The sequence below is a fragment of the Bison bison genome, unplaced genomic scaffold (assembly GCF_000754665.1).
Source record: "Bison bison bison isolate TAMUID 2011002044 unplaced genomic scaffold, Bison_UMD1.0 scf7180017864460, whole genome shotgun sequence".
NCBI classification, from domain to species: domain Eukaryota; kingdom Metazoa; phylum Chordata; class Mammalia; order Artiodactyla; family Bovidae; genus Bison; species Bison bison.
This window is the reverse complement of record NW_011495022.1, coordinates 3,042,103-3,065,559: the sequence shown is the minus strand read 5'-3', so window position 1 is coordinate 3,065,559 and position 23,457 is coordinate 3,042,103. Positions and strand designations below refer to the sequence as shown.

The window sequence follows — 23,457 nt, the reverse complement described above, 5'->3', positions numbered from 1 at the left end:
GAAGAACTAAAGAGCCTCTTGATGAAGTTGAAAGAGGAGAGTGAAAAAGTTGACTTAAAGCTCAACATTCAGAAAACGAAGATCATGGCATGTGGTCTCATCACTTCATGGCAAATATATGGGGAAACATTAGAAACAGTGGCTGATTTTATTTTTCTGGGCTCCAAAATCACTGCAGATGATGATTGCAGCCATGAAATTAAAAGACACTTACTCCTTGGAAGGAAAGTTAGTACCAACCTAGACAACATATTAAAAAGTAGAGACATTATTTTGTCAACAAAGGTCCGTCTTGTTAAGGCTATGGTTTTTCCAGTGGTCATGTATGGATGTGAGAGTTGGACTATAAAGAAAGCTGAGCACTGAAGAATTGGTGCTTTGAACTGTGGCGTTGGAGAAGACTCTTGAGAGTCCCTTGGACTGCAAAAAGATCCAACCAGTCCATCCTAAAGGAGATCAGTCCTGGTGTTCATTGGAAGGATTGATGTTGAAGCTGAAACTCCAATACTTTTGCCACCTGATGCGAAGAGCTGACTCATTTGAAAAGGCCCTGATGCTGGGAAGGATTGAGGGCAGGAGCAGGAGGGGATGACAGAGGATGAGATGGTTGGATGGCAACACTGACTCAATGGACATGGGTTTGGATGGACTCTGGGAATTGGTGATGGACAGGGAGGCCTGGCATGCTGCGGTTCATGGGGTCAAAAGAATCAGACACGACTGAGCGACTGAACTGAACTGAACTGATATTCTAAAGGCTTTTATTTTTTAAAAACACCTAACTTCTCATTAGGGAGCTATGTCATCATATGGTAGAAGACATGTATAATAAAATACAAAGCTTTTAGTGTGTTACAGGCAAACTACAATCTTAGTTGTGAAAGAAAATAGATGTTTACACTTAGGAATGAAATGTAAGACTGCATGTGAGATTGCCATTGGACATGTACAGATAATGCAGGCTGTTTCTCATGGACTTTCTCTTCTCATTAAACTTAAATATATTTTGGGACTTCCCAAGGCGGTCCAGTGGTTAGGATTCCATGCTTCCACTGCAGAGGAAGGGGTTCCCTCATACGGGAACTAAGATCCAGCATGCTCCAACACAGCCAAAACAAACAAGCAAACAAACATATTTAAAACTTGACACATGATGTAATTTAAGGCTTTGTACTAGAGATTCAATTTCTCAAATCTTAGAATCTTCTTTATGTTCAAAAATGCTAATATTTTCTGCAAATTAAGAAAACTGATGAAAAAATTCTCTTGGAATTCAAGTGTTAATATTTATAGAAAATTAAATCCTTTGGTAAGTCCACTATCTTAGAATTTAACAGGCAGCCTTAGGGTGAAACAAAGAGACAAATTTATATTAGTTTCCAAATGTATTAGTTACCTTATGTCTGTTAGAAGAAAGATATATTTTCACTATGTTTGAACAACTACTGTCTCCCCACTTCTTGACTTTAACTACTGACTTCTTCTTGCTTAACTTTAGGTTTGAGATTTTCCTGAATGAATGTTTGAGGGAAAGGAAAGGAGCAGGAAGGGAGAGAAAAATTGGAAACAGCTCTGGCCCACAATTGCCATATTCAGGGGAAAGTGTAACCTGTTTTGGAACCACCGAGGCAGAAAGACACATTTCAGTCTTTGCATTTATCCCATGTGTGAAAGCATAGATGTAAACATACATATGTACTAGGATTAGGAGGCCTGAGTTCTATTCGGGACTCTGCTAAGAACTCACTTTGTGACTTTACTCAACTCTTTTCTCTCTCTTTGGGCCTCAATTTCCACAGAGTAAGATAAAAGAGTTCAGTTAGCTGCTTTCTGAAATCCCCATCAACTTCAAAATCATTGGTTCTTATTTAAAGGAATAAATATTTGTGCATTGTCCTGCTTAATGCTGATTTATCAGGAGTCTTCACTTGTGAGATTACACAAGAGTATGAACATAAGTTGATGAGTCCTGGACGTGAAAAGGAGGTACATTTAAAAAGCAGATAGATATACTTTAAAGTAAATTGCATTTTTGTTTTAATATAAGAAGTCTGATAATTTAGGTAATGTCTTACCAATTATTTGGTGGTTGCTATTCCAAATAGGTACGCAGAGAACTGATCTTATGTGAAAACCAGATATCTGGTCAGCCTAGGACATAAGAAAGCAATTAATTAAAATTAAATATCATCTACCCATTTTTGATATATGCTTACCACCCTTCATAACAGGTGTTTAAAAGTAACTTTTAAAAAGACATAATTTTAATGCATATACTTGCCTGTCTCTTTTCAGTTAAAACATCACAATGTACATCCCAAAGAAACCAAGCCATAGCATTATTTATACTAATGGTGTACCAGAAATAACCTGAACATTACACTGGAGGAAGCTGGTTAAGTAAATCACAGCACAGTGGAATATTGTCCATCTAATCAAAATCATGCTGTAGAAGAATATTTATAAACAGGGAAATTTTTAATATATTAAGTGCTACTAGTTAGGGCTTCCCTGATAGCTCAGTTGGTAAAGAATCCGCCTGCAATGCAGGAAACCCTGGTTCGATCCCTGGGTTGGGAAGATCCCCTGGAGAAGGAAATGGCAACCCACTCCAATACTCTTGTCTGAAAAATCCCATGGACAGAGAAGCCTGGTAGACTACAGTCCATGCGATCACAAAGAGTCGGACATGACTGAGCGACTTTACTTTCTTGGGCTTCCCTGGTGACTCAGAGGTTAAAGTGTCTGCCACAGGAGACCTGGGTTCGATCCCTGGGTAGGGAAGATCCCCTGGAGAAGGAAATGGCAAGCCACTCTAGTATCCTTGCCTGGAGAATCCCATGGGCAGAGGAGCCTGGTGGGCTACAGTCCATGGGGTTGCATAGAGTTGGACATGACTGAGCAACTTCATTTTCACTTTCACTAGTCTTACTGCCTGTGGGTGTATAAATATATAGTATGCACATTGGAAAATCCTGGTAAAATTATAAGCATAATAGCTCCCCTTGAATTGTTTGTCCATGGAAGTGTTTGTTTCTTTGCTTTTAAAATAGACTTAATTTTTTTTTTAAAAAACAAATTGGTTCATAACTAATGAGGCCAAATACAGAGTTCCCAAATATCCCCCACCACCACGCATACACAAAGTGACAGCCCTCACTACCAACGTCCCCCACCAGAGTGGTGCATTTGTGCAACGGGTGGACCCACACTGATGCATCATTATTATTCAAATTCCATGGCTTACGTTAGCGTTCACGATCAATGCTGTACATTCTATGGGTCTTAACAACTTTATGATGGCACATATCTACCATTATAGCTTCATATAGTGTAGCTTCACTGCCCTAAAAGTCCTCTGTATGCCACCTACTCATCTACCCATCCCTCTGGCAATCACTGATCCTTTTTCCTTCCAGCTCTATTGAGGTATAATTGACAAAACTGTAACTTATTTAAAGCGTACAACATGATGATTTGATGTATGTATATGCCGTGAAAGAACTCTGCCTATGGGAGGTTTTTTTAACTACTGCTTCTATATTCTAAATTTTAGATAATGAATTACCTGTAATCAAGAGAAAAGGTTATTTTCTAAACAGAGCTAAAGGGGAACAATGGTGTCCAATGGTGCGTAACAGTCAAATAGGATAAGTGCTGAAAATGGGCTCCTGGCTTTAGTAACACAGGATCAGTTCAGTTCAGTTCAGTCGCTCAGTCGTGTCCGACTCTTTGCGACCCCATGAATCACAGCACACCAGGCCTCCCTGTCCATCACCAACTCCCGGAGTTCACTCAGACTCATGTCCATTGAGTCAGTGATGCCATCCAGCCATCTCATCCTCTGTTGTCTCCTTTTCCTTCTGCCCTCAATCCCTCCCAGCATCAGGGTCTTTTCCAATGAGTCAACTCTTCGCATGAGGTGGCCAAAGTATTGGAGTTCAGCCTCAGCATCAGTCCTTCCAATGAACACCCAGGACTGGTCTCCTTTAGGATGGACTGGTTGGAGATAGCTGAATGCAAAGACAGTCAAGGAAAGAAGGAATGGGATCAGGAACAGAAGTTAAACGGTTAGTTCTGGAGGAGAGGAAGGCCACAATGAGTGAGCAGAGCTAGAGTCCTGCGTGGGCTGAGCCCAGGAGTGGGGAGAGGTGACTGAGAACGTTGAGAATGTTTCTAAGTCGTTCCCACTGTGGCTGAAGGAGAGAAGTGGGGCAGCACTGACTGGCGATGAGAACAGGGAAGAGGGGGAGGTGATGATTTGCTTGCTGATGAGCCCAACAAGATGGGAGAGAGGAATAGAAAAGGATGACAGAGTGTGGTGAGAGTGAATTTTCTGATTTTAAGATCATTAAAGCAATTCTCTGGTTGTCTGTTTGTGGCTACGGCCATTGTTTCTGGAAAGTTAAGCTAATTTAGGTTATATGACTACAGCTCCTGGAGTTGGTGATGGACAGGGAACCCTGGCATGCTGCATGCAGTCCATGGGGTCACAAAGAGTTGGACATGACTGAGCAGCTGAACTGAACTGAACTGTTATGACTATATGAGATAGCAAGGCCTGGGAATGCCTGGTGATCCCTCCTTAGGGATTGAAAGAGAAGGAGATGGGAGGTGAAGCCCATCGTAGAAGCACAAGACCTTGAAAAATGAATGCCAAACAGGGTAAGGAGGAAGAAGAAAGTATGAAGGAATCATCTCTGTGTACCAGGTAACCCAAGTCTGCAGATCCCATCAGTCAATGAGCTCAAAAATATCTGTTGGCCTCTCAATCCCAACCAAGTCCCCCAAACTCTTCATGCCTCAACTTTGTCATCAATGTTTATCTCTTGCACACCAAACTATTAACGCTGGTTATCTCCAGATGTTGGCATTAGAGCACCTTCTCATCATTTCTTCTTTCTGGTTTTTCTTATTTTCCAGGTCTTTGTATGAGAATATGTGTGTGAAAGGGCTTCAGACTGTGTAAGATGTTTTGTCATCAAAACAATATTACTAGTCAATATTACTAGTATTGTAAGAAAACACCTTTCCAGAAATATTTGCTCCATTGTTCCACAGGTTCCCTGCTACATTATTCTTAGATTAAAATTTACACCATTAGAATCTCAAATGTTAGGCCATGTGAGACTAAGTAGCCTTTCCAGGAGGCTAGCATTAAAATAAATATATTATCTAGGGGTGCCTAGTTCTTTCCAATTAAAGATGTATATACTAAAAATTTTGCTTAGTCTCTGTCCTCACTGGGTCTTTCCAGTTAATGGATATAATTTAAGACTGTTTACCTCATGGAGCCATCAAAATATACTGTCATATTTTCCAGACTCTCAAAGGCACTCAGAGGCAATGTTAAAAGAATTGGTGATAACATAATATTATTCATTACTGTGCAATGTGTTTTCCTTCCCTAGAACGATATGTGCAACTTCAATAGTAATCTAAGGTAATGTTTTGCCCCTCAAACACCAATCTACCAGTGGGAAATTCTGGCTCTAGGACAAGTGAGGGAGATGTTCTGAGTCAGTCCCCTGACTTCTCTGAAACAAAGGGACATATCTTTATGCCAACCTCATCTGCACGTAGGCTTCTAGAACACTGCCAAAAAATGATTCCTTAAATTCCTGACAAACGAACTCCTCAAAAATAACCAACCTTTGTGCTTAAAGCAGAGGCATCATATCCACCACTGAAGCAGCAAAGTCTGTTTGACTTAGAACTATGGGACCCCATACTTACAGCTTCCCCATTCAAGTCTCAGTAACCCTGCTGACTCTGCTTGCCCTCCTGGTCATCTGGAAATCCAGTATCCATTGTCCAGTCTTCCCTACCAAACCCTACTCTCTGGAAAGTCTCTCGAACTGGTTTACACTGAGTTTCAGTGACTGAGAGATTACCGGGAGCAAATACACCTTGGCAGATTCACAGAGCCCTGTCTCTTAATGGTTCCATTTTTGCACATTTCCTTTTGTAACAGAAGCATAACTGATAGACCAGAAGGCGTTATAAAGGATGAAAAAGGAGCTGTCCTGCCGGGCTAGCACTCAGCATCCCAGATTGCAGCAGTGCTTCGCTGTGAAGATCTGGCAGATGAAAGGAGCTTTAATGCTCTAAGTCAAAGGATTTCAGAGCCTGAAGCCCCATTATCCTTAAGTGCTACATGGCAAGGGGAAGAACTATTGACTTCTCTATAACAGGCTTAAATAAAAAAAAAAAGAAAAGAAAGAAAGAACTTTACAGGGAAGAACTGCATGAGACTGAAGGGTGACAGACTCAATATCCTGACACCTCAGATTTAACTGTGTAACTCTGGGGATCAGTTCCCCACGGCAGAGGAGAGTTGGGTGCTGACGGATTTTCCACCACTCCTGAATCTGTAACACACAGACCACCAAACCATCTGTGCCCTACTTGCCCTACTTCTTAGCTACTTTCTGACATTCCCCTTGCTGAACGCTTTTCTTGTTTAAATGTTGGGTCCGATTGTTCATTTTTGTTGCAGGCAGAAAACAAATTCTTCATGAAATGGCTCGGAAAACTCTTTACCCATAACTATACAAATGGAGGGAAATATTGAATTAAGCAACAGAGTAGTATACCTTATATTGACTAAATAATAGCTGGCTGCGCATTAGTGTACTTGTTTTAAGGTGTTCTTTTGATCTAGTATAAAAAAAAAGGGCAGAAAGCTGCACAGATGATGCGCTACAGTGCAACTAATTATCGGGAGTTGAGTTCACAAGCACAAAGCCTTCTAAAGGCAAGGCCAGAATAAATGTTTCATGGGGAAGGCATTTATAAATGGAGAATGTGCCTCAAGAAGCCACCTGATACAAGGGCAGGTCATCTGCAAATGGTTTATATGCATGCTGCTGGGAGAGCCTCAGACAAGGATCCTAGAATAAAATCCAACCAAACTCTTTGCTGGCAAGGGCAATAGTAAATAATCCATCTGAATGCCTCAAAGATACAGCAAGGCAAGTTAGTGTACTTAGATCTTGCATTATCTAAATTCTAGCTTTGAGTGGCAGTTTATAGTTTTTAAAAAGTTCATAATAGCCTGATAAAATATAATTTCACAAAAGATATAAAAGGCCTAACACTTTTAAACATCTTTATAATTTGGCATGATTATAAATATAATATATACATTTGTGAAATTGTTAAGTTAAAATCAAAAGCTATAATCTTGCCATCTCTAGAAATGGCAACTATTAACCATTTGGGATAAGTTCTTCTGGATCTTTTCCTGAAAATATCTAATATGTTACATATCTATTTATAACATATTCAATAATACATAATTATTAATAAATAACAGATAATATGTTCAACAATACTGAACAATATTCAACAATAATGCCTATTAGTTTTTAGGGATACATCAGTGAGTAAAACCAGCAAAATTCTTACCTTCACTGAGCTCACATTCTAGGGAGAGAAGACAGATGATAAAGAATACAAAAAACATATAAATAAATTATATGTGAGAAGGTATTAAAATTATGCGGAAAAAGTAGAGCAGGATAAAAGGGATTAGAAAGACAAGGGTACCAGACCTTACTAACAGATAGTATTTGAATAATGACCATAAAAACTACGGATGTGATCCATGCAGATATTGAAGGAAGAGTATTTCAGCAGAGGAGTAGTCAGTCCAAAAGCCCTGAGGTAACTGTGTGAGTGGCATGTTCTAGGAATAACAAGGGGACCAGTGTGGCTGGAGAAGTGTGAATGAGGTCTGGGGATAGATAATGAAGCAACATGTTGTGTAAGGCATTGTAAGGCTCTGGAAGAATTGTGAATTTGGATTTTACTGTAGTGAAATGAGACCGTGAAGAGTTTGTGAGCAGAGTTGTGATACAACATACTTAAAAACTTTAAACCTCTGGCTAATGTATTAAGAACAGGGTGTGGAGGGAAAGAGTGGAAGCCAAGCAGTAGATTATGAAGTTATACCCATGAAATAGTCCAGAGATGATAGTGGCCTGGATCTGGGTGGTAGCAGCTGAGTGTTGAGAAGTGGTCAGACTTTGGATAAATTTTACAGGTACAGCCAGTTGCACTTCCTAATGAGTTAGATGTGCAACATAGGAGAATCATGACTATAACATTTTTGGCATAAGCACCAGGAAGGACTGAGTTGCCTTAATAAAGATAGGGAAACAGAAAAGCAAGCTTAGCAGAAAAGAGAGTGTGAGTTCTGTTTTGGACATGTTAGGTTTGAGGTGTCTTTTAGAAAAATATGCCCACATATATTATTCTATATATACTTTTAAACATTATTCTAAACTTCTCTTTATTTGCTTTTATTCTTGTGGACATTTTTCCATATCAGGACATACAGATTATTTCATGGGATACTTTGTATAGCCTCAAGTTTAGTCTTTATTATGCTGTGGTAGGCAGGATTCTAAAGACGGCTGCTAAGATTCACACGTGCCCACTCTCCATTTTGTACAGATCTGGTATAATCCCCATTCCTCAAGTATGGGTGGGCAGGACCTGAGAATATGACAGGACTGTCACTTCCCAGATTAGGTCATGTTATAAGGCGAAGGAGATGGCACAGCCATCTCTGTGAGTACACAGTCACTCCTGACATTAGGTGAGCCTCTGTGAGAGCCAAATGGAGTTCCTCCTCTTGGCTTTGAAGAAGTAAGCTGCCACGTTGTGAGAGGGCCATGTAGCTTGTACCTGAGGGCAAGCTCAGGGAGCTATGAGAGACTTTCGGTCAGCAGTCAGTAAGAAAATGGGAACCTCAGTCTGCAACTGTAAGGAACCCAATTCTGCCAACAACCTAAACAGGCTTTGAAAAGAATGCCAAGACCAAGTGAGAATGCCACCTGGCCAGCTCCTGCTTTCCACCCCGTGAGACCCTAGCAGAGAAACCAACGATGCCATGCCAGAAACTGTGAGATAATAAACAGATGTTTGCCTTAAGCTTCTACATTTGTAGTGATTTGCTACACAGTGAAAGAAAATTAACATACATGATATTCCTGTCAATGTCTTTAGAAGCCAAGCATGAATAGCCCCACCGTGGAGCAAATGACTGATTAGTCTACAAAATCCACTAGCATAATAACCCATGAAAATGAGTGTTTCTTGAGTCACTATAAGTAAATATAATCAGTTATACTTAATAGGTTTTTTCTGTTTTTCTTTTTGAGAATCGCAGAACCTTGTAATAGAACAAACATACAGTAATCTTCATAAGACTATGGAATTTAAATGCCAGAAATTTGATTCTGGCTTGGTAACTGTCTTATATAACCATTCTGTCATAATTTTCCACACATAAATCAAAGAGTTTGGCCTTAAAACCAAGCACGCTATCAAGCCCAGCAGGCACCACTCAGGAGTCAACTCAGGCAGGCAGAAGGCAAGTAATCACTGTGCCTCGATGGCTAAGCCGCTCTGTTCACCACAAGGAGGGAACTCCATTAAATATTTAAAACAATCACAAAGAGAACACACAGCAGGTGGACAACGACGATTACTTGCCCCACAGTCCTCACAGCAAGTGCCTGACAGCGCCTGGGAGGAGGTTTACATCACATTAATGACATCCCTTTGTATATTCTATCAAAAAGAGGACTGATACTTTAACAGCTGAGATTTCAAAATAGTGAAGACAAAGAGGGCTTCCCAAGTGGCACTAGTGGTAAAGAATCCACTTGCCAAGCAGGAGACCTGGGTTCGATCCCTGGGTTGAGAAGATGCCCTGGAGGAGGGCATAGCAACCCACTCCAGTATTCTTGCCTGGAGAATGCCATGGACAGAGGAGCCTGGCAGGCTACAGTCCGTGGGGTTGCAAAGAGGCAGACGCGACAAAAGCAACTTAGCACACACACGGAGAAGGCAAAGAAGGTAGAAATACAGTTTCTACTTCAACAGTACAGCTAAGGCAAACCTTGATGGAATAAATTCTGATTAGCCACTGGATTTTTGTTGTATGTTTTAAAGATTGGTGGGTTGCTTGGACCTGGACAGTAGCCAGCTCCCAAAATCTGATCATCTCTTATGTGCATAGGTGGGCTTCCCTGGTTGCTCAGTGGTAAAGAATCTGCCTGCAATGCAGGAGATGCAGGTTTGTTCCCTGGGTCAGGAGGATCTCCTGGAGAAGGAAATGGGAACCCACTCCAAGATTCTTGCCTGAAGATTCCCATGGGCAGAGGAGCCTGGAAGGCTACAGATCATGGGGTCACAAAAGAGTCGGACATGACTTAGCAACCAAACAACGACAATGTGCATAGGTAGCCTGGCCCCTGGATAACCGGCCGGCCACTCTCGTGAAGAGCCGGAGTCACATATGGCCGGTCCCTACATGGGAGGATATGGTGAACATCCCCCAGGGGCCACAGAACATGTGTCCAGCCTTGTACATCTTTGTAGCTAACACGTGCTATTGTTCTTCTCTGGCCAGGCAGGTAAAGACCTGACTTTCTTGAAGACCTACAAGTCATCAGATTATTGCCACCATCTCTTCTTTACTGCCAACGAACAATCATGCTTTATTCCTCTCGTTAGCTAGAGACTTTCCTCTTCTTCCCCACTGTGTCTCTGGAGGAAGAGGACATTCACGTTGGTTTGTCCACGATTAAGATCTGCTCGTCTCTGGTTGTGTGGAAAGGTGTTCTCATTTCGAGAAAGGACCTGCCTCCAGCACTCCCTCAGAACCAAAAACCTAATCCTCAACCAGATTAAAATCTTCACCTGACATTTAAATATTTATATAATTATAGGAGTATAACCACAAGCATGATTTATAAAACATTTATATAGAATTTTATATGCCACAATATGTTAAAAGTAGGACGCCTGAGACTACCCAGCCGGTGACTGGGGCAGATGGGACGAAAAGGTTGGTCTGCTGGCCACGAGTTCACGTCTCTGTGGAGAGAGAAGTGACAGAGTGGCGACCCTGTTTTCCAGGCAGCCCCTGAGTAGCTGGTCCCCCTGAGAGGCCACCAGGGAGAGAGGAGTGAACTAGGTTCCGGAAGGTCCACAGGCTGTTCTGCGCCATGTCTCAAGGAAGCTGTGTGGCCTTAGGCAAGTCACTTCAGCTCTCTGAGCCTCTGCTTCCTCACTCGTAAATCAAAGAAATCTCTAATATTTATAGTAACTGCAAGTTGATGTATCTACGGTATGAAACCCCAGAAATAAGGCCAATCCACTAGGGGAGCTCTATTCCAGTTCACTACTAATGATTGGGGTCCTTATTCATGTTCAGTGAAGAGAATTCAAATGGCCAGGATTACCCAGTGAGCCACTGAGAAATGTAGGATAGGTACCGGTGCTCAGAATAGACTTATGTTGAGAAAATCTGTAAGAAGAAAATAGGAAATGCTTTGAAAAGGAAACTTCTCTGCAAATTATCATTTTTGTTAACCAGCTTCAAATTATTTGGGGAAGTCAGTAATGTAGAGAATATAAAAGCACACGCTTTCTCCAATGGAGATACCTACTGGAGATAATCCATTAATCCTATATTTAAAAAATGATTTCCTTATATTCTGCCATTGATAAACAATGACCTATTGTAATTATTGGGAAAAACTATGGACCAATGGACCAGACTTAAGAAGGGAGGACTCAAGCCTTTGCAAGAAGACAGCACAGTTCTAAAAGGTACCTTCTACCTCTAAGATAATCCTAGAATTACCTTTAGTGAAAGGGTGAAACAATTCTACTTTGCCTTGGTATTTTTTTACCTTGAGGAAAATACTATGTTAACGAAAGAAATTATCTGAATTGATGGTCTTTATGTTATGATCTATACCATCTTACATCAGGCTTTGAAAGGAAAAGGTTCATGCCTCTTAGCCTCTTGGAGGAAAGCACAGTGGCTCAGTCCAGAGTCTGTTTCATTTATCATTAACACAAGCAGTTGACACCCATCAGTGAAGCAAAATATTCTTGAAAAGGGAGGAAGCCTAAGCAGATAAATACTTTTCTTTTCCTGGTATGATACATAATACATACACCATAACACACATACATTCGTAGGACAAATCTATTTAGGCAGAATTCATACTCTCTTTCACCTCTATCTGCATTGATTAATTCTTTTCCAATTTTCCTCCTCTGCATGAGAAAGGAAACATAAGGAAATTTTAAATTTCAGCACCTCTCAAAGAGAACATGTAGAAATCATGATATATTGCCAGATTTGCATTTAAAATTGGTATTAGTTGTGTGGCAGATCGAAAGCATTTTAGGGGGAAGGCCAAGAAATAATGGTGGTCTAGGTACTTGCTTTATTCTATCATAGGGAAGACAGTGATTTCACAGCATGGTCACTGCTTAACCTACCACAGTTTACTGTCTTCAGACATCATTGCCTCTAACTACTGGATCAGAGCATGAAATTTTTATGTTCAATCCCATAGAACTAACTGTTGCATTTCTGCTCAAGAGCCCAAATTGTTCTTTTTTGTAAATGAGTAAGCAGGCTGTCTTATACTGGAATGGACTGTAAGTGTGGAGGAAAATGTAAATTGACTGTAAATCACCAATCAGGAAGAGATGTGATAAGCGTCTGCCTGTAGACATAAGGATATGGAATAGTCAGGCTCACTGCATTGTATTAGCAAGAAGTATTTCCTGAGATACTACTCGCTTTTTGCTACATATGCTGTTTTTCATAAGGAAAATGGGCAAGAACTTTTTATTCTCCTGTTAAAGGTGAAGATACTTGTAGCCTGTGACTGAGCAGGTCACTCTCCTAGGTACAGATGCTAGAAGAGCTCTTGCACATGTGTATCTGGAGGTATGGACAGGAGTGACCAAGAATGTACTTATGCATGTAATATCATGCAAATGTCCATCAACACTATAGTGGATGAAGTGACACATTCATACAGTGGAATACTTACCAGCACTGAAAACAAATGAACAAATTACAAGTGTTCTTGATTCAGGAATTTATACTGAATTTGAAAAAGCAAGCCATAGAAGAAGACATACAGCATAACTCAATTCATATAAAGTTCAGAGATGTGCAAAACATGTAATAACATGTAAAAACTGTAATATATTTGGCAGGGATTCAAACCTACATGATGAAACTATTGTTGTTTAGTTGCTAAATCGTGTCCAACTCTTTTGCAACCCTACGGACTGTAGCCTGCCAAGCTCCTCTGTCCAGGAGATATTCCCGACCCAGAGATCGAACTCATGCCTCCTGCATTGGCAGGCAGATTTTTATCACTAAGCCACTGGGAAGCCCCAATGAAACTATATATAAAAGCAAAAAATTGTTAAATTCAAATTAGGATAATGGTTTATCTCTGTGTGGGAAATAAAGGAGACTGAATTAAGGAAGATCAACACAAGGATTCAGAAGTAATGACTGAGTTCTTTCTCTTAAATTGGGTAGTGGGCATTTACTCTATCATGCTTTATTGGGAAGCTTGATCATGTTTTATTATACTTTTGCATATGCCTTATGAACCAACTTTTTAAATGGTGTAAATATGTTGACTCTTTTTGCTTCCCAGAATTTGACTTTTGGTCCAAAGCTAAGAGCAGAATAATAGCAATCCATACCAAATTTGGCACTATAATTTGGGGGAAGAATTGACCATCATCTCTTAACTATCTAATATAATATGTTGACTTTGTAACAATGAATGGGCAATTAATGATTTTTTTTTTCTGTAGTGAGCCTTTCAGTCTGTTCAGTACTACTGATGTTAATAATAGAATACTGAGATCATTTCTTCATAAAACTGTGTGTTTACAAATCTGTTGTTCAGCATTCTGAAATCAAGAAGGAAAGAAGCATCAGAAAGAAGCATAGCAAAAGGCAAAACTTTATAACATCAGTCCTAACCCAATCATAATGTTAATACATATATTGACACCTATAAATCATTTCTGCTCTGCTAGTCACAGAACCAAGGTTGGTGGTGTTTCTCTTTATAGGAGGAGAACTAAAGAAGTTCTGGACTGTCTACTTTCCCAAGGAAGGTATCTCAAAGCTCAGAAATAATGTATCAGAAACTGAAGCTAGCCAGAGGGTGGTTAGCATTGGGGTAGCTAAGGGAGCACACCGGAGACACCCAACCCAGACAGGAGCTAACGAAAGGGTATCCAGGATACAGGCATCTCAGCTAGATGTGGAGAATAAATAGAAAATACGTAGTAGATGTGACCTGGGGGAAGAGAATTCTAGGCAGCTACAGAAACACAAATTTCAGGAATTTAAACTTCCCATGCCATGTTCAGTCGCTCAGTCGTGTCCGACTTTGTGACCCCATGGACTGTAGCCTGTCAGGCTTCTCTGTCCATGGGATTTCCCAGGCAAAAAGACTGGAGTGCAGGGATGGAACCCACATCTGCTGCTCCTGCATTGGTAGGCGGATTCTTTACCACTGTGCCACCTGGGAAGCCCAGGAAGAGATTTGCAAAGATCTGAATGAAGTTATCAATTTGACCTGGACTCCAACCTCCCCACCATTGTTGCACCCCACCCCAGACACTGGAGACAGGGCAGGATTCAGAGGCTGGGCTTTGGAGTCTCAGAAACCAAGACTAAATCTCATTTCCAATTACATGTTCAGTTATCATTACTGATCTAGTCTCTGTTCTGCAGCCAGTGGGATCTTCCTAAAGTATAACTCCTTCTTCTCCCTCATTGATAATTTAACTACTGATTCCCCCTTGCCCATGATAAATACTCAAACTTCTTAACATGTCCTTCAAAGCCTCTGGATGATCTGGCCCCTGCTTTGTCCTCCTGCCTCATCTACCCGGCCCTCCAGCTACATTAACTCATCTCTGTTCCAGACTCCTCATGCTCTCAGCCTTGCCTGGAACACATATCTCATCGCCACTGTCACCATAACACTCCTGCTACTATTCAGACTTTAGCTTGGTAACCTAGTAATTTAATCTCCTAATTTTTTGAATACACACCACACACACACACATGTGGAGGCATTTTATGAATTCATGTAAATTTATCTATATGATACCCTATACTACCTTAGAATTAAACTTCTTCCAAGTCAGAATCTACATTGTCTTAATATATTCTGCACATCAGCACAATGCATGCCTATATAATTAACATGAAACAGTAACAGAAGCCAACGTACTATTTCTTGGGAGCAATCTTTTAAAATACGGTAGCTGTTCTAATATCTATTGGGAAATAATTATGTTATATACACATTTTTATTACTAACCATTTCATTGTTTGACATAAACTATGTTTAATACAAAATGTGCCTGAATATATTTAATTGCATGGGTTTAATTACATGTTTAATATAAAATGTTCCTCATAATAAAAGAGCATCAAAGGCTACAGAGTTAAGAGTGTCTTTGCAGTTATGTGTGTAACAGTGAAACACTGAATCGAAATGTCCATCAACACCATAATGGATTTAAAACACTTAAATGATGCTGATTCATACAATGGAATACTTTGCAGCAGTGAAAATAAGTGAATGAATTACACACACATGTGACTCAGGAACATACACTGAATGAAAAAGCAAGACACAGAAGAATACATACAGTATAATTCAATTATATAAAGTTCAGAGGTGTGTAAAATGGAACAATGTAAGTGGCAGGGTCAAATATATGAAGTGAAACTATACAGCCATTTTGCCACAAATCAGGGTAGGAAGAGGAAGATTTCCTGTCAAACACAGCATTTATACTCAGTTGTGTCCGACTCTTTGCAACCCCATTGACTTTACAGCCCATGGAATTCTCCAGACCAGAATACTAGAGTGAGTAGCCTTTCCCTTCTCCAGGAGATCTTCCCAACCCAGGATCGAACCCAGGTCTCCCGCATTGCAGGTGGATTCTTTACCAGATGAGCCACAAGGGAAGTCCAAGAATACTGGAGTGGGTATCCTATCCATTCTCCAGCAGATCTTCCCCACCCAGGAATTGAACCAGGGTCTCCTGCATTGCAGGGGGATTCTTTACCAACTGAGCCATGGGGGAAGCCTGTCAGTCAGCAGTAGGCGATGGGGAAAGTCAGATCACAGGGGAAAGATTCAGAAGAACTGCTAGTCAACTCAGGAGTTGCTGTGGATTTGTATGATGTTCCTTTGGGGCTCTGGCCAGCAATGCATCCACAGGGTGACAACGGAACCTTAAAACTGCAACCAGAGGCCTCCCCTTACCTCGGCATCAAAGCGGGGATCCTGGTAGGCATCACTGATGTTCACTGGAAGGCCTGTGGAAGCCACCAGCTCGGCAACACTGTTATTTATCAGCCAATCGGAGTACGATGATTTCTCCATGCTTTCTTTGAAACTATCAGGACACCAAGGCAGGCAGAAAGAAAAGAGAAAAACATCAGTTTACCTGAAAGCTAACCTGTAAAAGTACTCCCGTAGCAGGACTATCCATCCTCATTAAGAAGGGGTATGTGACCTTAGTCACAGAACAATAGCAAGGTAATTAGCAGCAGCTACGACAAAATGACTTACCTGCTATCTTGTAAAATAATCAGCTCCATGAGTAGAAATTATAGACTCTTTAAGATCCAGAGAACAACTCTAGGTTTATTTAGTCCCCAAAGCAGGCAGAGGTAGAACAGACAATCCAGAAATGACCAAAATTGACAATAAGATGCCAATGCCATGGCATAATAAATTACACTCACCCTCCTAAGCCCACACCTCTTAACAGAGCAGACTAGATGCTTGATACCAGGGAAAATGAAACCCAAGAGTGAGGAGGAATTCAGAAATAAATTGAAAATTTACAAAAGTTTAAGTGTAGCAAAAGAGCACATCTAGACTCCATCTTAGTGTTCTGTGACCATTTTTTTGTAGTTTCAGAGTATATTTCTTAACAAAAATACATTTCCTACTTACAAAATCTTACTGAGAAACATGTTTTAACTCTACCCTTGACATTAATAATTTAAAGTATATTCATGTATGATTTTAACAAGGAATTTTATGTTAAATGATTTTGTTAACTTTCCCCTGTGCCCCTTTCACTACAAAGGTCAAATTACATAAATGCCATAAGAATTAGTCAGGTTCCCCACTTCATCCTTCCCTTCCAACATTTCTTCCTCCTGTACCTACTGAGCACTGCCAGGAGCTGCAGAAATGCAAACTGGAGTACTGTTCAAATTAGCAACACCAAGGAAGATTTCCTGGAGGATGTTAGCTTTATGGCTTGGCCAGTAATAATTGAAATTATGTACATGAATTTAAGTGTACAGGGTAATGCTTTTCAAACTACATTCTGTGGAACCCTGGGTTCCTGAAGATATTAATGAATGTACCATAGTAAGAATAATAACTCTATTGACTTTTTAATCTAAGCTTCAGTGCACATAAGAAAAACACTAAATTCTGTACATAGAAAGTGAAAGTGAAGTCAGTCAGTCGTGTCCGACTCTTTGTGACCCCATGGACTGTAGCTTACCAGGTTCCTCCGTCCATGGGATTTTCCAGGCAAGAGTACTGGAGTGGGTTGCGATTGCCTTCTCCAGGAGATCTTCCCAACCCAGGGATTGAACCCGGGTCTCCCGCATTGTAGGCAGACGCTTTACCATCTGAGCCAGTCATTGTTATTATGCAACAATGTGTCTGTGTGGAATTTGTGCTGTACTGGGAATGCCAGGAACTGGCATGGAGAGGCCACTGGATACGTGAATGAGAGGGAAGCACAGATATTATTTACCACCATTAATACATCTCAGAAGGAGATCAGCCCTGGGTTTTCTTTGGAAGGAATGATGCTAAAGGTGAAACTCCAGTACTTTGGCCACCTCATGGGAAGAGTTGACTCATTGGAAAAGTCTCTGATGCTGGGAGGGATTGGGGGCAGGAGGAGAAGGGGATGACAGAGGATGAGATGGCTGGATGGCATCACTGACTCAATGGATGTGAGTTTGAGTGAACTCTGGGAGATAGTGATGGACAGGGGGGCCTGGCGTGCTGCGATTCTTGGGGTCGGAAAGAGTCAGACACGACTGAGCGACTGAACTAAACTGAACTGAATACATCTCATCTGTAATGACCATTGGTCTGTGTCTGAGAAGTTCAACATGGATTTGTGATGCTTGTTATTCAGTCCTTATTGCATATTAAACGTTGCTTGTACATAAACTTATTCCTTATGGATCTCTAGCTGAAAATGAAAGCATTAATAAAAAGCAGAGGTGAATTTCTCTGGTGGTGGCTAAATCAAAGAGGTAAAAAGACTGAGGACTTCAAAGAGAAGACAAGCTCTTTATTTTCTCTAACAAACAAAAGAACAACAAAAAAAGTCCATGTTTTATTTTCTGTTTATTATGCCCACGAGAAGTGAAATTTCACATTGTGCTGCAATGAAAGCAGAATACAGGAAGAAATATGAAAATGCACCTAAAAAGGACCCAATTTAATGAAGTCATTTGTCAGTTTATAAAAGGGTGTGACTGAATGCTGATCATTTCTTGCAGAGGCTCATCGATCAGTTGATTCATTCTGTGCTGCTTGTGTACCATAATTTTCTTTTACATCTTCTGTGATGAAACAGTGGAGAAAGTGCTGACCTACAGTGTGATGAGAAGAACTGTGGTGGGACCCTGGGGATGAGCTAGGGAAGGAAATGAGAAACATATGCTGGGGTTGGGGGAGGCTAAGCAGGGATCTGAGAACTGAGGAAGGTCAGCTGGGGCCATAATCAATCTAAGGGCTTCCCTGATGGTTCAGATGGTAAAGAATCTGCCTGCAATGCAAGAGTGAAAGTGAAAGTGTTGGTCACTCAGTCGTGTCTGACTCTTTGCAACCCCATGGACTGTAGCCCACCAGGCTCCTCTGTCCATGAAATTCTCCAGGCAGGAATGTTGGAGTGGGTTGTCATTTCCTTCTCCAGGGGATCCTCCCAATCCAGGGATCAAACTTGCGTCTTCTGCATTGCAGGATGATTCTTTGCCATCTGAGCCACCAGGGAGTCCAACAATGCAAGGGACTGGGGTTTGATCCTTGGGTTGGGAAGATACCCTTGAGTAGGACATGGCAACCCACTCCAATATTCTTGTCTAGAGAATTCCATGGACAGAGGAGCCTGGTGGGTCACAAACAGTTGGACATGACTAAGTCACTAACACTTTCACAATCAGTCTAAGGAGATTCACTGCAGTTTGGAAACACGTCAAAAATTTGATTCCTCCATAGGCTGTGAGTGCAGATGAGATTGTGGTAGCTCAGTGGATCTCAGTTGCCATGTGCATAACCGCAAAATAACCAGTTAGGTTATTTTAACTCTTTAAAGAGTTAAGATCAAGATTAGTTTAAAGTAACAAGAAAATAGTAAAGAAATCCTTTAGCTTGTATTTTACTAGGACTGGGCACATAGGAAGCTTGGGGTTTTAAGTGAGTTTCCTGTAAAGAGCTACAGTTTGATTCCTCTTCCTCAGTGGTATCTTGATTCCAAGTGTGAGACTCACACTGACTCAAAGAGAACTTCATGAGCTTAAACATACTGACTGTGGAGGGATAAAAGAGAATTGTCCTATTGCACAAAACACATAATTCCTGAAATGTGGCTGTCCCTGAAATGAGGCCCAGTGAGTAAATATAAACATCAAGGTCGACAAGGCGCCAAGCAGCATAGGAGAGAAATCGATACAAGTAAAACAAATCAGAAAATACCCCAGGACGAGGAACTTCACCAAGTTTAATTGTCTGAAAAACCTCTCTCAGCTAAAGGTTCAAACATAGAAAACTGTATGAAAATAAATATGACTATTTTTTAGAATTAATTCTCAAAATGAGTCTCTAAATTAGAAGACAAAATATCTGAATAAAATAATGTTAATCATTAGACTGTGTCTGTATTGATGGTTTTGTTCTCAAAATCAGAGAGACTGATTTCCTTTAGGATTGACTGGTTTGATCTCCCTGCAGTCCAAGAGACTCTCAAGAGTCTTCTGCAGCACAATTCAAAGGCATCAATTCTTCTGCACTCAGCTTTCTTTACAATCCAACTCTCACATCCGTACATGACTACTAGAAAAACCATAGCTTTGACTATGTGGACCTTTATCAGCAAAGTAATGTCTCTGCTTTTTAATATCTGCTGTCTAGGTTTTTCATAGCTTTTCTTCCAAGGAGCAAGCGTCTTTTAATTTCATGGCTGCAGTCACTGTCCAAAGTGATTTTGGAGCCAAAGAAATGAAAATCTGACACTGTTTCCAATTTTCTCCCTTCTATTAGCCATGAAGTGATGGGACTTGTCTTTCCTAGAGACTCCCAATACTTCACTCTTTCAAGGATGACCATTAGTTGGGCTGCTGCAAAATGCTGGAAAGTCATAAGTTAATCTTGAATGAAATGATCTATAAGGGTCTTTTCTTTTTTTCTGACGAAAGGGAATTGATACATGGGAACCCATCTATATACATATGGTCTCCTCAGCCCCTTCCCCTACCTGTACAGAATGACATATAGACAGAAACTAAAGAGGTCCCTGGAGAAGGAAATGGCAACCCACTCCAGTGTTCTTGCCTGGAGAATCCCAGTGATGGGGGAGCCTGGTGGGCTGCCGTCTATGGGGTCGCACAGAGTCAGACACGACTGAAGCGACTTAACAAAGAGGCCCCACCTTCAGGAAGCTCACAAGCAATGACAATGGATTGTGACACCCTAAATGAAGATGTAAAGACATTATGGGAACAGAGAAAAGAAGGATCAGTTCTGTCTAGGCTGGGAATGATATTTGGAAACTACTTCACAAAGGAAGTTAGTATAAGCTGATCTTATAAGGAGGATAAGTAAGAGTCATCTGGCAGAGAAAGAAGGTAAAAGCAATTCAGACAAAACCATAACAGGACTAAAGCTTTAGAAGTGTGAGGTTTTCTGTACTGGTATAATGAATAGTAGAGCTAAAACTTAGACTAAATGGTAGAAGTGATGAATACGGCTCTAATAGAAGAGGCCAGCCTCTGTATTGTGTGGTTCTATGCACAAACACAACCACATTTATACTTATGGTTCCCATACACATGTCAGCAGCCCATGTTCCCTCCATATGCATCTAAGCACTTTCTGGACATTTCCTTCTGGTTATCCACAGACACCTCAAATTTAACATTATAAGATTGAACCAACACACTCTCCTTGACGTGTTAACAATCAATAAAAAAAAACAACAAACAAACTGTGACCATAGATCATTGGGTAAGGAACAGAAGTTTCAACATAGACACAATCTGTTTTCTTATTTTGGGGTCATGATTGATTATCAATTGCCCTTTGATAGGCTGAGTATTATCCAGTAGGGGTAGGATTCAGAGAGACGAAGAATCAGGAACACCAAGAACTCTTTGAGACAGAAATTTCTTTTTTATGCTTTGTAAACAAAAACTTATTTTTAATCTACATCTTGTACCTGGTACTAGTTTCCATCTTGCTCCATTGACCCGAGGTCAGTCTGAACTTTTGGTTCACAAAGACAAATGCCCTTCCTTACTTTTTCTTCTCAAGTAAGCCTGTCTATCCCTGGGTCCTTCCTGAAGCTTTGAGCTGTGCAACATTATTTGAAGTTGTCTTTTAATTAGGAGATTAAGGAACTAAGTCAATATCAGTTGAACTCAAAGCTAGGACCCCAGCAGGAGAATCTCAAATGCCTAGATCTAGGACATTAACAATTTACTACTGCCCTCAGTATATCTTTGAAGGTTACCAAATAAGTCTTAGACATAAAAGGTAATGGGAGAGAACTTAATTAGCAAGCAGAACCAGCCTGTCAGTTGTTATACTGTGGTGGGAGAGGAAGATGCTCTAAGTTGCAGACCTTCCTGAATTTTATCATGACCTGAACTTGTTAATGGACTTGCCGTTATGGTCTATCTTGAAGACACTTTGTTACACTTGTATTTCTCATTTTAGGCATTGTGTTATCAGAAATTAAGACATGGAAACCAAATAACACATTTTCTGTCCTTCATTTCCTCAAGTTGTACAATGGGAATGATGAGATTTATCACTCCAAGGAGCTGGTATCATTTTGGGAAGCATCTTGCACCTCTCATTTGGGTGTCAGACGGCATTACCGTGAGTAGTTGGCATTTACAATTTAGTATCAGGTAGTGACAACTGCTTGGTTTCATAACTGAGCAAATCTGGGTTTGGGGGGCTTATTTCTGTTTTTTGTTTTTCTTTGTATCTTGGCCCAACATTTCCTTGCTATGAGACTACAGATCAAATTTTAATAACTCTGACTGTTAGTTTCCATAATAGCAATTAGGGGAAATACAGCCCATTTTACAGGGTTGTCTTGAGGATAATATAATATACAACAATAATAATATACAACAATAATATAATGTTGAATAATGCATAGCACATAGGAAGCTTTCACTATTAGTTCCTTGTAGCCCAAAGATTCTTCTTTTATTAAAAACACTAGGTGAGGTGTGGTCAGTTTAATTGCTTATCTACTGGTGCAGGAAAGATGTTACTGTTTATTGGCTGTGGCATTGTTGTCCGATTTGGAGAGGTGCTGAAGTAAAAATTTGCTAGCTGGTAAAACTGTTGACAATAAAGTATAAGGTTAAAATTCTATCCATCTAGATGTGTCAAGTAGCCCTATCACATCTCTCTTTGGGGCTCCTGTGGACACCTCCACCCATCTGCTCTGGATTGAGAGCATGCTTTCCCACAAGTCCTGTGCATATGTCTACACAGCAAGAAAGAAGTGGAAAAAAAAAAAAGAAAGAAAGAAGTGGACTCAATGCATTAAAATATTAACTAAGGCATGTTAAATGAGAGACCTGAAAAAATGAGAGAGTAAAGCATAAAAAAAAACAATCATTAAGACTTCCAAGTTGCCATGATTCTGTTCACTGTGTGGCATCAATATAGGGCACAGCTGACAGGCTACTATTTTATGTTTGACCTCACTACTTCTTCATGTGCCTTGTTTTCATGGAATGTTTTTATAGCTTTCATCCTTCTCTGTGACAGTCTTACTAAATTGACAAGACCCCTGGCCCAAAATAAATAGGTAATGAGAAGGTCTGTCTTTCATTTAGTCTTCATATTCAAAGTCAGGAAAAAGAAAAAAAATAACTACAACATATTTGAGAGGTGAAAGCTAGATGTTTGGGAAATGTTTCCTTGAGTTTCCTAAGTTTTTTGGAAGACACAAAAGCTTACTAGAAATATTTCCTCTCCTTCACTGATGTTTGATTATTATAATTAGCAGTATGCAAATGGGGTGTAGACACATACATTACTACTGCCATGGAGGTTATTTATAAAATAGGGCTATATTTGGGGAGGAGGATTTGGGGCCATATGGCGGAAAGTAAAAAGGAACTAAAAAGCCTCTTGATGAAAGTGAAAGAGGAGAGTGAAAAAGTTGGCTTAAAGCTCAACATTCAGAAAACAAAGATCATGGCATCTGGTCCCATCACTTCATGGCAAATAGATGGGGAAACAGTGGAAACAGTGTCAGACTTTATTTTTGGGGGCT

At 40.4% G+C, this 23,457-nt stretch overlaps 1 protein-coding gene across 1 annotated transcript in view; it reads right to left on the bottom strand.

Annotated features, from left to right (window-relative positions):
• The window catches only part of PDE11A (phosphodiesterase 11A), a 423,540-nt gene that overhangs the window by 188,319 nt on the left and 211,764 nt on the right, over positions 1-23,457 (bottom strand). Inside the window, exons 7-8 of the mRNA XM_010859770.1 lie at positions 16,152-16,284; positions 2,076-2,151 (exon numbers count right to left, since the gene is read on the bottom strand). Coding sequence (XP_010858072.1) covers positions 2,076-2,151; positions 16,152-16,284 — 209 coding nt within the window. The remainder of the gene's footprint in view (positions 1-2,075; positions 2,152-16,151; positions 16,285-23,457) is intronic.